At 41.0% G+C, this 15,119-nt stretch overlaps 1 protein-coding gene across 2 annotated transcripts in view; it reads left to right on the plus strand.

Moving 5' to 3' along the window:
* Window positions 1–15,119, plus strand: part of PPP2R3B (protein phosphatase 2 regulatory subunit B''beta) — a 37,866-nt gene that overhangs the window by 6,807 nt on the left and 15,940 nt on the right. The window contains exon 1 of one of the 2 annotated variants that reach the window (XM_033147493.1): window positions 8,571–9,095. The exons of the other annotated variant lie outside the window; for it this stretch is intronic. Within the exon in view, the coding sequence (XP_033003384.1) occupies window positions 8,949–9,095 (147 nt within the window). The 5' untranslated portion in view covers window positions 8,571–8,948. Of the gene's footprint in view, window positions 1–8,570; window positions 9,096–15,119 lie in introns of those variants that run through there. 2 annotated transcript variants of the gene reach the window in all.

Genomic DNA, 15,119 nt, shown 5'->3' on the forward strand with positions numbered 1-15,119 from the left:
TAATAAACATATTTAGCCCCAGCCAATAGAAAACTACTTAATTTTTCTCTATCTCTTCCAATGAGCTTGTCCCAGAAACAATCAATACCAAAAATGTGCCTCTTGTTTTCTCCTGATGGTTTGAATGGTAGCAACAGTCCTGATAGCACCTTGTCTAGTTCTGGTATTGCAGATATCTTGACAAAGTGCTAGGGTGCTGCTGTGAAGCTCCAAATGGTGCAAATTAGTGTGATAGTACAGTTTGTGAGCATTCAAAATGTAATCTCTTGGGAGTAAAAACCTGCTGATTAGTTACAGTATTCTTGTAAGCGTTGAGGGGCTTATGGGAGGAAAATGCAAAGGGGGAAAATACACAATTGGAGCATTTTTTGTGTGAATTAAACATCAAAAAATCACAAAAGTTAAAGGATATCTATGTCTCTATCTTTCTGTAAATACTCCTTATCTTACACATACAAATATGTGTGCTATTAGAATTAAAAGTTACATATAAATATAGATACTGTATATGAATATCAGCATGAATATGAGACATAAATGTATTGATAAAACCCAAGTGTAAGTATAGAATGGATATAAGCATACAGGTGAAACTCAAAAAATTAGAATATCGTGGAAAAGTTCATTTATGTAAGCAATTGTTTTCATTAGCTACTGGAGTTTAATATATGAGATAGACTCATGACATGCAAAGCGAGATAGGTCATGCCTTTGCTTGTTATAAGTGTGATGATTATGGCATACAGCTGATGAAATCCCCAAAGTTGAAATTGTTTAGTTGGGGTTCTCATCAGCTGTATGCCATAATCATCACAATTATAACAAATAAAGGTTTGACATATCTCACTTTGCATGTCATGAGTCTATCTCATATATTAGTTTCACCTTTTAAGTTGAGTTACTGAAAGAAATGAACCTTTCCACGATATTCTAATTTTTCGAGTTTCACCTGTATTTCCCATATGCAGTATTTATAAGCACTACATGTAATCAGTCCTTATTCCAGCTATTTCCATGTAATCATACATTCACTTAAGACATTTAAAAAGGCTCTTGGAGCAACTTACAAACATCAGTACTAAAACAGTCTCTGCTGTCAGACTTGCAACCTAAACATGACACAACACACAAGGAGGTGTGGCTATAGGAGAAAGGAGGGGAAAACAAACTCAAGGAAACCTCCTTCAAAGTTACAGTACACTGCTTATAACACAGTTATATATGTCTATGCAGTTCTGGCTGTTTAGAAAAGAAGCAGCTCCTTGCTAACGTCAGTTGCAGTTCTGACATTGCACAGAGCTTCCAATTGTTGTGTATATATCTTATTTGGCTTGTATTTCCCTATACTTTTTGTCACTTTGATAATTCCCAATTGTTCTCACAACTCTCTAATTAGATATGTTGGGTTTATGGGTTCATCTTCCATACTTTTGTATAAAAAAAAATTCTAGCTAACTTCAACCCCAGCAAGATCTGCACACACACACATATCCTGCAACGTTTAGGCTTGGAATAAACCTTCCATTGGAGACAACAGAATGCTTTTCCCCCAAGCCCAATTGCAATGAGAGAGGGAAGGATTGTTACCTCCCTACTTGGGACCCTCAAACCTGTCCCTTCCCTGTTGCAATTAGGCTTGAAAGAAGCCTTTTTTAAAATAGCCAGTAGATGGGCTTTTTCAAGCCTAATATCAATGGAGGAATGATGGGGTGTGTGTGGGACCCTGCAGGTGCCAAAAAGACATCTGCAGACACACGTATTAATGACCTGCCCTGTGCCATATCCAGTTGAGAAGAGTGACAGGAAGCATTTGAGTTAAACCTTGAAGGACAGTGTTAGGTTGGGAGAAGTGTTCTGGCCATGCTCTTCAAACTAAAGATGGTGGATACTGAGCCATAAATAAGTTTGTGTTTAATTAAAAGGTTTCATCCCAGTGGCAAAGGGAATTCATACCTTTCTTATGAAATATAGCTTATGTGAACAGTTGTCTTCAAGGGCAAGCATCAAATTCCTCCTGCTAATCATCTTGCTAAAAATAGATCTTCTATTCCTAAAGATACAGTACATGTTTGCTAGCCCTGTTCATCATGCTAAAGAGATCCCAGTGTAAGCAAGAAAAACTGTTGTATATCCACAATGAGGGAGACAAAGCACAAGTGGTAAGCCAAGACAAACTTTGGTTATAGCTCATGGTTTGTTCAGAGCAAAACAAACCATGAGTCTTGTTTCAGATGTAAACTGGCTTAGCTCCCAATAGCAAGGCAGGAGCGAAGCAGCCACAATTTTCTTGTTGTGCTCCAGCACACTTGCTTATTCATGCTACACTATAGTTTGCCAAAACATTACAATCAGGCCAGGCCATAGTATTGCAAATGTTTAGGATTGTGGTTTGTTTTTATCAACACTTCTAGAAATTAGAAAAAATACATTTTCTAGATGCTGGTTGAATCCAAAAAGTTCTTTGGACAATCATGGTGAGGATGGGTGTGTTGACAATTCTGCTGATTTTCCACCCAGCTGTTGCCATTATAAAGGAGGACATAAGGGCTACATCAGGAAGGAGGAATAAAGTCCTATTGTATTAGCAGAACATTCCCTATGGTTCTTAAGTGCTAAGACATAATTTGTTTATGTTATAATGTATAAACCGCTGTACTATCAGAGAATACTCCAAGCAATGTACAGAAATAGAATTTAAAACACAATACTGTTCATAGAACTGTTGAAACCTAAAAGCCAATACATTTTTTTAGAAGGCTTGAGAGAAAAAAGTTTTCAACAAACATATACCATGTACTTCAACTTACCAAAGTAGCATCTTCTATTCATTACTCTATTTCATATAGATTCCTTTTGCGTGGCAAGTTCCCGACTGCTCAGGTAGAAATAATGACACATGACAAAAATTATTTAAGGTTAATGGGCTAAAAAAGGCCAGAACTTTGGTTACAGTATTGGTTACAGGTGATGAGCGGTATTAGCTTAGGCATTGGATCTAACCGATTATATATGACTCCAGCCCATCTGCTGGAAGTCCGGGAAGGGTTAACCACCAGTAGGAGGAGTCTTGCTGATGCACATCAACTAAGAGCTCCCCCGGGGTCACTGGTATGGGGTGTGCCTTAGACCCTAACATCCCTAGGCTTCGGACAGGGCCACGCCCCCCGGAATCCTTTAACAGACTACCCTTCAATATGCAGAGCAGATGATGGCGCTATCTCCCCCCTTTCCATCTACAGAACTATTCCAATGCCTAACCACCAATACCCTGAAAGTTGTGGTGATTTGCTACGCGGTAGGCGAAAACCAAGTGGCTTGTGCCAATTTGCCAAGTGGAAAAACTCCTAACAGGCCCCTCAACGGTGACCAACCAAAGTCCATAGCAAGGTCAAAGAAAGAAAACCTTAAAGGGCAGGAGGGTGGGAAAACCGGAGCAGCTGGAAGGTGGAAAAGAGGGAAATCTCTGGCTGCATCCTGCCTTTATGGGGCAGGCCACACCCCTTGACTAACCCGATTGGCCGGCCAGGGGCATGACGCAGCCAGGAATCTCCCAGTCGCGCAGGGCTGGCCTGCACCCCCTGCGCACATGGGGAGGTCGTGAAGCCCGCAACCCCACCCCCTCCTTAAGGCGGAAGTGGCTTTCATATTGCATTGAGACGAAGGAAAGCTGTGTTGATTTTCTAAAATGTAGGAGCCCTGCTAGGGGTACAGGGAGGTGATAACCCAATATCCTGATCTATATCGGAGTTGGCCCTCTAAAGTTATCTCAACAAAAAACATGTTTTACCACACAAGTTGAATTCCTTGTGATTTACCTAGCTTTGTTGTAATGCTTGTGTAACTTTGCCCTTAAGACTTTGCAGTTGTGGAGCAAATGTACTGAGACATGCCCAGCCTATTACATATAAAACACTGCAAGATGTAACATGTAGAATGTGTATGGACAGGGGAGTTTTTTATTATTATTATTTCTTACTTGATTAACATACAACCACTTGTTTTGTAGGGCAGGGGGATAATATTGCTATGACTGCACTTCTGGTTGTGTGCAATTGGTTGGCCCTGTTCTAAATAGTGTCTACATAGTATGTTGGGCATTCTCTGCTCATGTTCTGCAATTCTGGTGCACTCAGATTTTAAAGCTGCACAGAAGTATTATGTGTGGCTTTTAAAAAAGCTTACTTTGCATTCCAGGCTACCATTCCCTAAATTGCAGTAACTCCATGAAAGCAGCAGAACAGAACGTACAGGAAATGGTTCTGACGCTATAATTAAAATGAGACTGAAGGACAAAACTGCAAGTTTTGCAGGGCAATCCTATACATGTCTATTCAGAAGTAAGTCCCATTGAATTTAGTGGGACTTACTTCCAGATAAGTGTTACAGGATTGGAGCCTTAATATGTGTTACTTAGATTAAGGTGGTACCTGTGCTATTTATCATAATATAGCTCCCCCCCCCCACAAAATCTTTATTTTAAGAAAATACGTTTTTGAAAGGATTAGTTAAAAAACAAGACAGATTATTTATGATGAATTGCCTTGATTTGTCTATGTCTTGACTTATGTCTAAGCTTAAAAGCAGGCACTGAGGAAACTATGCAGTGTTAGAAACTGATATATGAAAGTTAGGAGCTAAGTGGCACCTTAAGCCTAGGTTATGGGCGCAACAACGCAATGTCTAGGCACACTTCTTTAATAACAAGAATACAAAGCTGAAATGAATGAACTGCAGTCCTTAACTTCAGCCACTTTTGTCCGTTGATTTGTCTTACCAATGCTTGCATTTCTTAGTTCGTTCTTTTTTCTGGTAAAGTTTTTCTGAGTTCTGGGAAAAGAAGTATTTGATTCAGCTCCCTTTCTGGGCCTGATGAGATGCTATTTATTCTACCAGCCTCCCCCCCTGTCAAGGAGAATCTGGAAGCAGGCATCAGGATCACAGAGACTCTTTTCTATCCCCTTACTGCAGGGAGACACAAACCTCCAAATTGTGGTTACAGTATTTGGATGCAGGCTCTTTCTCAACATTAGGTTTTCTCCTCTAGGTTTTAAAACCCTTGACACTCTCTTTCCTATGATGGATCTGTTTAGACAACAAAGAAAACACAACATGCATCACCCAGGGAGGGTTTCCTTTCCCTTACTAACAGGGAGCTAGTTGGCCTTTGATAGACTTGTCTTTTCCTGCCTACTGCCCTGCCATTATATGGAAATGATCAAGCAAGATAATCCCACAGTTATTTTAGTTTGCTGGAGAACGAGAGTGACATAGTTTTTCTCCTGTTCAAATTCAAGTTGAAGTTCTTTGGATTTTTCAGAAGAATTAGCAGCTGCTTTCCAGTTACTTTGGGTGCGAGTGGTGCTGTGGTCTAAACCACAGAGCCTAGGGCTTGCCGATCAGAAGGTCGGCGGTTCGAATCCCCGCAACGGGGTGAGCTCCCGTTGTTCGGTCCCAGTTCCTGCCAACCTAGCAGTTTCAAAGGACGTCAAAGTGCAAGTAGATAAATAGGTACTGCTCTGGTAGGAAAGTAAATGGTGTTTCCGTGCACTGCTCTGGTTCGCCAGAAGCGGCTTAGTCATGCTGGCCACATGACCTGGAAGCTGTACACCGGCTCCCTCGGCCAATAAAGCGAGATGAGCACCGCAACCCCATAGTCGTCTGCGACTGGACCTAATGGTCAGGTGTCCCTTTACCTTTACTTCCGGTTACTTCAATAACTCATATTTTGCTCAACAGGATATATTTGGACAGGCTGTACCTCTGACAACTTTTCATTGAACATAAGGAAAACCTTAAAGTTTGTTTTGGGTGTTAAATTGTTGCTTTTACAAGCTACTCTTTTGGATTAAGTGAAATCTCACTGTCTGCTAAAGCAATACTGTAACCCTGCAATTTAGAAGCATTTAAGTTGTGCAAATTCAGCTTTACATGCTTGACAATTTTTATTTTTATTTTTATTAGAAAGGGGGCATGTGTCAGGGGCAAAAAGACTTTGGCAGTCCCATTGAAGCCAATGTATTTTGACTACACACAGTTGCGGCTTTAGGCATGATCTCCAGAATGTAACCCCCATGTAAGTTGTGGGCTTACTGTATAGGGATTGGAACCAGATCCATTCTGCTAGTATTTTACTCTTAAGTCACAAATCTCAGCTATGCTTCTGTATATATTTGCCAACTTGCTCCCCTTTCAGAAATCTAAACTGTTCTTCCTGGCAAGGCTATCCTCATTAGCCAATTACCTAGGATACCAACACTTCAAAGTTGTCTGTCCCAGTTATGCTGTTGGAGAGAGAGCCACTGCCTGTAGTTTTGGCGGAGGTGAAGGCACACATACTCAGCTCCTTGGCTGGGTGATATCCCTTGCATTCCAGGGGACATGATAGTGATCCTTCTGATCTTGATCAGCTGTCCAGGACATAGACACAGTTGTAAAGGAGAGGAAGTAAACATGCAGCAGACAGTAAAAATGTATATGAGAAAGTACTGAATGGAATGTTCACAGTGTTCAATTGGGGCAGCCCTGCTCCCCACATTCCATTCTTCCCTCTAATACAAGGCTTCCTGTTGGAAACAAGCATTGGTTCCCCTTTTCTCCCTTTGCCTTCAAAGTTGCCCTTCAGAAATCCAGCCGCTGAATGTCTCAGATATCCCTCTCACCCATGCCTCTCAAACTATTTTCACTCACCTGTGATTTCTTATCCGCATCTCCTTTCCCACCTAATTTCTAACTTCCTGGCCTACCTGGATGGTAAACGCTTCAATTCTTTTATACTGAGCCCTATGCTTTGATAATCTTGCTTTGTAACAGCAACGTTCCAAACTTCAAGAGACTAAAATTGGCCAGAAGAATGTCTTTTAAATAAAAACTACAACCAAGCATACTGAACATTTTCTTTGACCTAACAGCAAACCATTTCCCCTAAGAGATAGTAAGTACAAAAAGAAAAATATTTCCAGAAAACCAGCAAAGTGTATGCAAGAAAAGGCGCAGCACCTTTCAACATGCTACAGTCTCTCATCAACTGCTCAACCCATTCAAAATAATTCATTTCATATCCTGTCTAACCAAAATTGGCATGAACCATCCTCAAACATCCTTACACTGTCAAGTTTCAAATCAATCCGTTGAACCATTTTCTAACTAGAAGCCATAGAAGCTATTCCCTCCCTGATTTCTCGTTATATTAATGGAATGTGATTCAGCTGACTCAATCTTAACATCAGGCCATCTCTGATCTTACATAAGAACAGTGCTGCTGGATCAGGCCAGGCCTATTTATTCCACCTAGCCAAGTGTCAGTTGGAAGCTTACAAACTCATGATCAGAATAGTTCTCTCCTGTTTGTGAACCTCAGCAACAAGCATTATCTACCATAAATTTATATAATCCTCTAAAACCATTCAAGTTTGTGGCTATCGGTACATATTGTGGGAGGGAATTCCATAGTTCAACAATGTACCTATGAAGAATTGCTTCCTTGTCCTGAATCTCCTCTATCATTTAGCTTCATAGGTTGTCCCCTAGTTCTAACATAATGAGAGGGGGAGAAAAATGTCTCAACAGGAATGGACACCACTAATTGGCACAGCATCTCAGGTTCAATCCTTGGTGTCTCCAGGTAGGGCTAGAAAAGACTCCTGTCTGAAACCCAGAAGAGCCTGTCAGTGTAGATAATACTGATTTAGTTGCACCAGTGGTCTGCCTCAGTATGAGGCAGCTTCCTAGCTTCTCCAAACCATACATAATTGTATACACCTCTATCACATTCTTTCCCCCCACTCTTACTTGCCTTTTAAACACACACACACACACACACACACACACGTCACAAACTTTCTAGGAAGAATTCAGAAACATTTGATTCACTTGGTACTTTATTCCCATTTATATAGCGTGGTACCCAACTAAGTGTGCAACAGAACTTCCCCTTCCTCTTCTCTGCCCCATGACCTCTCCAGATCTGCACTGTAGGGTCGCAGAACCCCCAAAACAAATACACAGGGATGGGAGAGGTAGGAGAGATCCCATTACGTGGCCAGTAATCATTGCATCCCACTATTTTGTTGGATGGAACCCATAATATTTCCATTTTTGTGACTGTATATGATATAGTCATTATGTGGTGAATGAAGACACACACACACACACACACACACACACACAAATTCAAATCCAATGTGTATAAATTACATATCAAGATTTAGGATAACCAGGGTACACGAAATACATTCATATGTGTCAGAAAAATAATAAAGGATAAATTGATTGCCAGATAATAACCATTATTTATTATGTCATGTCAATATTCACTCTTAAAAATATCCCCCTCCCAAAAAAATAAAGAAAAAAACGAGTTAAGCTTTTTATTTTTATTTTTTGCTTTGGCATTACTATAGCTGCTTATTTTTATACAAGCACATAGATCCACAGTTTATCTTAAGGTGGCTTTCATTTCTGACATACAAAACACTCAAAGGGCTTTGCAAGTTTGGAAGCGCCTGCAAGCCTTAATCCTTCAATAGCCTACTTTGAGACTTGAGCAGTTGTGACTTGTGACAAAAGGGAAGAGAGGAAGCTACAAAACCGCTACGTCTGGTATTTTCATGTTCCTCCCTGGTTGGTTTCACTAAATTGGAAGTTACTTTTATTGATGGTTTTGAAGTGCCGCTTTTATAACAGGCTTGTGTCTTTTTCCATACTCTACCATACCATTAAGACTTTGGAATGCATGGAGTAAGGGGCAGGCTCCCAAAGTGACTTTCCAATCTGTGTCCGCAGTTCTAGCCAAGTTCCCTTTTAATGTATGGAGCAGGCTAAGTTGAACTCGCTCTCAGAATAACACAGAAGTAAAACGCAGCTGCTGCTTTAAGTGGCACTGTGTGATAATAGGACTCTGCTGTTTACTGGAACTCAAGTGCCTGGACTGGTGCACACACAAGCAGTATATGAAATCTGAAAACATGAGGATAAAGGAGATTTCTTTACGGCAAGATCCTGATCTACGAAAGGAATTGGCATTGCTAGCTCGGGGATGTGATTTTGTTCTGCCTTCCAGATTCAAGAAGAGACTCAAAGCTTTCCAGCAAGTCCAGGTTTGTTTACCATTATGAGTTTGGCTGGACTGTGTGTGTGTAATATTTTGAGGGTTGGGGGTGGTGGTGTTCATGCTGTTTGAGTGGAAACTAGCCAGATATGCCTTGAACTCTGAACATTTTTAAAAGCTCAAGTGGTTTTATTAGGTTAGTATAAAAACAAATACACCTGCGTTTGAATATGGCTACTTTGTTCCTGTTATTGTTGCTACTGTTTGCCTTGAGACATGCTGTTTGTTACACTCCGTATGTAAAAGTGGGGTGTTGAACAATATAACTTTCCTCAGCATAAGTGTTCCTTTTTTAGCCTTGAATGTGAAACTGCTCAGTAGAAAATAAACAATTAATAGTTATTTGCATACTTATCTATCCTGACCATCTTGCATAATGAAATTCATTTTTAAAGTTCATGTCCAGCATCCTGTTATAAATGTTATCCAGTTCGTGTTATAAATAAGTGAATGTCATTTCTCAACTTACCATGATTTTCTACTTTATAGTATTGTAATCTGATCAGGAGAAAATACAGATCTTAGTTGCTTATAATCAGATATAATACATTGATGACTACCATGCATTTTAATGTTTAATCTTTTCACCCTGCCTTTCACCACCCTGACAAAGCTGTATTTAGTTGATGTGAGCATCTTCAAAATTGCACAGTTAGACAGAAAACAAAGTGAAGTCTTGTTCTCAAAGCTGAATATCTAATAACTATCTTGCTTTCAACTGGAGTGCAGCTTGACACTGGAAGCTAAATTGCTAAAGTCTACATTTATCTTATTCACATCTCTCCCCCCCTTCTGCACTTTCAGAAGTTTTCAGTTTTTGATGTTTTATTGTGTTTTTAATATTTTGTTGGGAGCTGCCCAGAATATAATATTAATATTAATATTAATAATAATAATAATAATAATGCCTCATTTCCTCACACAGGCATCAGTGGAAATTTAATCTGCTGAATGCTATTCTTCCCAACTTACTTACCAAGTTGGAGTAAAAAGTGATGCATGTGCGCAGGCATGCAACTAGAGTGGCAGGATCCCCAACAACCTAGCCTTCCTGCTGCAGCATTTTATACATATATGGGTAGACCCAGGGGTGTTGTTAGTAAGTGGGCCCAGAGGGCTGAAGCTATGAAATGTTTGCACCAGGCCTGGATCTTCTGTGTCTCCCCCTTTGTCAAAGCTTTGTTTATAGGGCATTCTGGACAAGTTAAGATAGTTAGTTGGGGGAGTACTGGTGTTGCACTTTCTGGCTTGGCTAGCCATCCTGTATGCAAAGAAGAGGGGGGAGGCAAGCCCTTTCCACTTGTGCTCAATAAGCTACAAGGTATGGGGAGGGGAGTGACTATGGAGTGGGGAGGACAGCACACTGATGGTGGGGGATGGCAACCAGGAAGTTTATTGGGTGAGTATGAGCCAATAATTTCCTTGTCGCCTGTTGTCTGTCATCACCACCCAGAGAAAACTGTTAATGTGCGTATTCTTTTTTTTTCTTTTCATTTTTTCTTTTTTACATCTTGCATGCATAAGTGCACTGCCCATTTCAGAGATGGAAACATGTTTTCTGGAAAGTCTTCTTCATGCATACTTGCTTGATGATAAAATACACATCATGTCTGGCTTGACTAACTTACATGAGGGCCGTTTCTTGATTTCCAGCTGTAGCTAAGATTATGTCAATCTATTATTGCTGGTTGTGATGTGTGAGCAATAATCGGCTAGTGGCAGGGTAGTTGTAAATATATGCAGTGACTGGATTGGGTGAGGAAGGATGTATATGCGTGATAGAGGGACAAGGGGGTCAAGTTACATGTAGGACAAGACTTGTAGTTTTAATTAGTATTGATAGCAGCAGACCTTGCCAAAGATTGTGTGGTTGGGACAGAGGGTCCAACCCACATTGCAGTGTACTGGGTGCAGCAGAAAATACTCTCTGCCTCTGTCTCTGTCTACCCCCATCCTACCATATACCAGACTATGATGTGACAGCAGGAGCCACCTCAAACCTGGAGAGCCAGTGTGGTGTAGTGGTTAAGAGTGGTAGACTCGTAATCTGGTGAACCAGTTTCGCGCCTCCGCTCCTCCACATGCAGCTGCTGGGTGACCTTGGGCTAGTCACACTTCTCTGAAGTCTCTCAGCCCCACTCACCTCACAGAGTGTTTGTTGTGGGGGAGGAAGGGAAAGAAGAATGTTAGCCGCTTTGAGACTCCTTTGGGTAGTGATAAAGCGGGATATCAAATCCAAACTCCTCCTCTTCTTCTTCTTCTTCTTCTGAAACTGTTCTTAACCTGAAGCAAAGTTCTTAACCTGAAGCGTTATTTCTGGGTTAGCGGAGTTCTTAACCTGAAGCGTATGTAACCCGAGGTACCACTGTACATGAGTCCATCGACCAGAACCTCAGTGCAATTGCTTCCCTTCAGTTACTGGAGGGATAGTGTAGATGAAGTCAGGCATGCAGGGAATTCTTGCTGTGGGAGGAATCCATCCAGTAGGGCCCACCCTCCGCAAGTGTCCTCCCTGCAGTCTGATTAAGAACTTGCAGGACAATCAGCTTTTTTTTCTTTTTTTTTCTTTTCTTTTTGAGAGTGTAAAGGAAGTTTCCTTTTAAAAGAAGCCCAGTGTTCCTCTATTAGGGAGCTTGAAACATTTTTGAATCTGTTTACTGCACCATTGAGCTACTTTGTGCTTCATATATTTTAAGGTGATAGAGAAAGAGGTGTGTGTATGTAGCATATATATGTAATGTGGCCTTGTGTATATATAATTCTATATATATGCATCAGGCAGAGAGTGAGATGGTCCTACCCCTTTTTTCCTCTGAATCCACAGCTTGAAATGTGCAAAGAGGCAATTGAACGGTTGTAGCTTGACATTCCCTCCCACTTGTGGCTTTGGGTTGCCCTGTGCTGGAATGCTGGCCTCTCTTATGAGGTCACCTTCATACCCCAGATTCTGATCGCTAGATATAAAAATAGCCCATTTTCAGGTTTTGCTTGGGCGTGTGTGTGTTGCAGCCACAAACTCTTAATATAAATATAGACCTGCAAGCTCATTATATATTGGGCAACTGTCCCTTCTTCTGTTGTAAGAACCTCCTCTCTTAAGTACAAAGATGTAGTCAAGAAGTGTTTCTGACATTAGGAGGTAACATATTATTGAGTTGCAGGGTCTCAAAACCTTTTTATTTAACTTTTTTATATTTGTCTTTCATATAATAACTATTGATCTAATGTCAATGAACATTTGCCTGTGGCTTTTTTTTTCAAATTTCTGGATGAAAGGCTATTTTTCACTAATAATTAATTACTGTATACTGTTTATGCACCTTCTAGTGACTCTTCCCTCATCTATGCTATTTCAACTTGTTGCCTGGGTCAGGAGTTGGGAAACTCCAGACTTGTGGGGATTTACTTCATTTTTTGCTAGTACCATGAGGCCATTCAGTCAGATATTGGTGCAAAAATTGGCTCAGAAGGGCAGGCATATAATTAAAGAACAGAGTGCCTCTGAACAAATGCTTGGATCAGGAATTTGTTTGCATTTCCAAAACTGAGGTCACTGAGTTTCCCCCAACTTTGTTTCAAGCAATGCATACTTTTAAGTTTTTGTTGTTAATCGCTTGAAATCAGAACACTTGCCCACCAGAAATCTGTCATTGATCCCGCTCTATCTTCTTTCTGCTCTTGTCTAGACCAGGGTTCAGCAACCTTTTTCAGCCATGGGCCGGTCCACTGTCCCTCAGACCATGTGGTGGGCCGGACTATATTTTTTTTGGGGGGGGGAATGAATGAATTCCTATGCCCCACAAATAACACAGAGATGCATTTTAAATAAAAGCACACATTCTACTCATGTAAAAACACCAAACAGGCCCCACAATTAACCCAGAGATGCATTTTAAATAAAAGGACACATTCTACTCATGTAAAAACACTGATTCCCAGACCGTCCATGGGCCGGATTGAGCAGGCAATCGGGCCGCATCCGGCCCACGGGCCTTAGGTTGCCTACCCCTGGTCTAGACCATTAACTTTAACTACTGGGCTGGACTAAGTGGGTAGTTGCACTACAAGCAGTGCCATTCCTTTTTCATCTTTTCTGGAATTGTTTTTAAGCTGGACTCCTACATTTGTTTACCTGGAAGCAAGCCATGTTGAACTCAGTAGGAGGACTTCTGAGTAGCCATGTGTAGGATTGTGCTGTGTGTGAAAATCTCTGAATTACCCATTGCTTGTGCCAGTAAACTGTGTAGTGTGTGAAGCGTTTTTTAAGTAAATAGGATTATTATTTATTGTTTACTGCAGAACTAGTATTACGTGGCACCTGTAACCGTGCCAGTTCCACATTTTGAAGCGGTTAAGTGGGCATATATAGAGTAAGGCACTCCTGCAAGTAAACTTGTCCCAAGCGGTTAAGCACTTTATATACTAACAGCAAGACCTTGAACGTGGCCCAGTAACAACCAGTGCAGATCTCTGAGTAGAGGTGTCATTTAAAGTTACATTTTGTTTTTTAAATGTGCTTTAACAGACCTGAAGATTTTATTAGGAAAGAGCAGAATGTGTTACAATACAAAGTGCTGTTGCAGTCTCTGTTGCCTGCCAGTACTATCACAATGGCTAACAATGAATGTGTGAGGAGCACTGTTTGGCATTGTACTCTTGCATGCCTTCCTGTAAGACTGCAGAGCTCTTTTTTTCTAACTCAAATCATGTGTCTATGCCTTCAGATTCATGCTGGAGTACATTCACTTCAATCAGTAGCACACCTTTCTCTCCCCTCCATATCTGAGTAATAACTGGTCACAAACAAGTTTCTCTCTCTGTGGGGGCTGTTGTGAAGAAACAGTTGTTTAGATGTGTGCAGGCTGAATCTTGCTGCTATCAGAGCTCATAAATAATTGAAGGAAAATTTCTGTGTTGAAACCCCACAGATTTTCTGTTGTGGACATTTAAAACAAAGAACATCTACAGTGTTATCCCTTAGCAAAGGAGTAGTGTACAATATTTGAACAAAGTTAGTATATTGTGAAGTTCTTGAGGTCAAATCTAAACTTGATTAAAGACTGATTGTCCTAATAATAATCTATTTTTGATATAATGTTGCTCCAAGCTTATGCAATAGAAGTTGCATGTTACGCAGCTCATAAATACACATAGTCTATTTTTTTTTAGCATTTTTGTATTTATTTATTTATTTATTATTAAATTGGTTTAGTGCCCTACATCCGAAGACCACAGGGTGGTTTGAAACATAAAAATACAAAATGAGAACACAAAATACATAATAAAACACATCAATAGTCCCCCTCCTACAAACACATTTAAAGGGCCATAGAAAGTTTATCAGCCAAAGGCCTTGTTATACAGAAACGTATATGTAATGAAGGCTCCAGGTGAGCCTCCCTGAGGAGAGCTTTCAGCAAATGGGGAGCCACTTCCGAAAAGGCCCATTCTTGTGTTGCCACACTCTGGACCTCTCATGGAGGAGGCACATGAAGGAGGGCCTCAGATTATGATTGTACTGTCCAGGTCAGTTCATATGGGGAGAGCTGGTCCTTGAGATATTGTGTTCCTGAGCCGTTTAAGGCTTTATAGGTCAAAACCAATACTGCAACCAGTGCAGTTGGGCCAGGTTCCGTGTAATACGCTCAAACCATCTTGCCCCGGTAAGCAACCTGCCTGTTGAATTCTGCACCAATTCTGAAGTTTCCAAACTGTCTTCAGAGGCAACCCTACATATTACACATTGCTGTAATCTAAGCTAGAGGCTACCGGAGCATAGACAGTAGTTAGGCTATACCATTCTAGATAGGGGCACAGCTGGGCCACTAGCTGAAGCTAATGGAAGGCACTCTGCATCCCTGAGGCCACCTGAGCCTCAAGCGACAGTTAAGGATCCAGATGTGCCCCCAAGCTGCATACCCACTCCTTCAGTGGTAGTGTGACCCCAACAAGAGCAGGCAACCTCCTAGGGAACTGCTCATTAACAGTGGCTCAGTCTTCTCTGGATAACCCC

The sequence above is a fragment of the Lacerta agilis genome, chromosome 4 (genome assembly GCF_009819535.1).
Source record: "Lacerta agilis isolate rLacAgi1 chromosome 4, rLacAgi1.pri, whole genome shotgun sequence".
NCBI lineage: Eukaryota > Metazoa > Chordata > Lepidosauria > Squamata > Lacertidae > Lacerta > Lacerta agilis.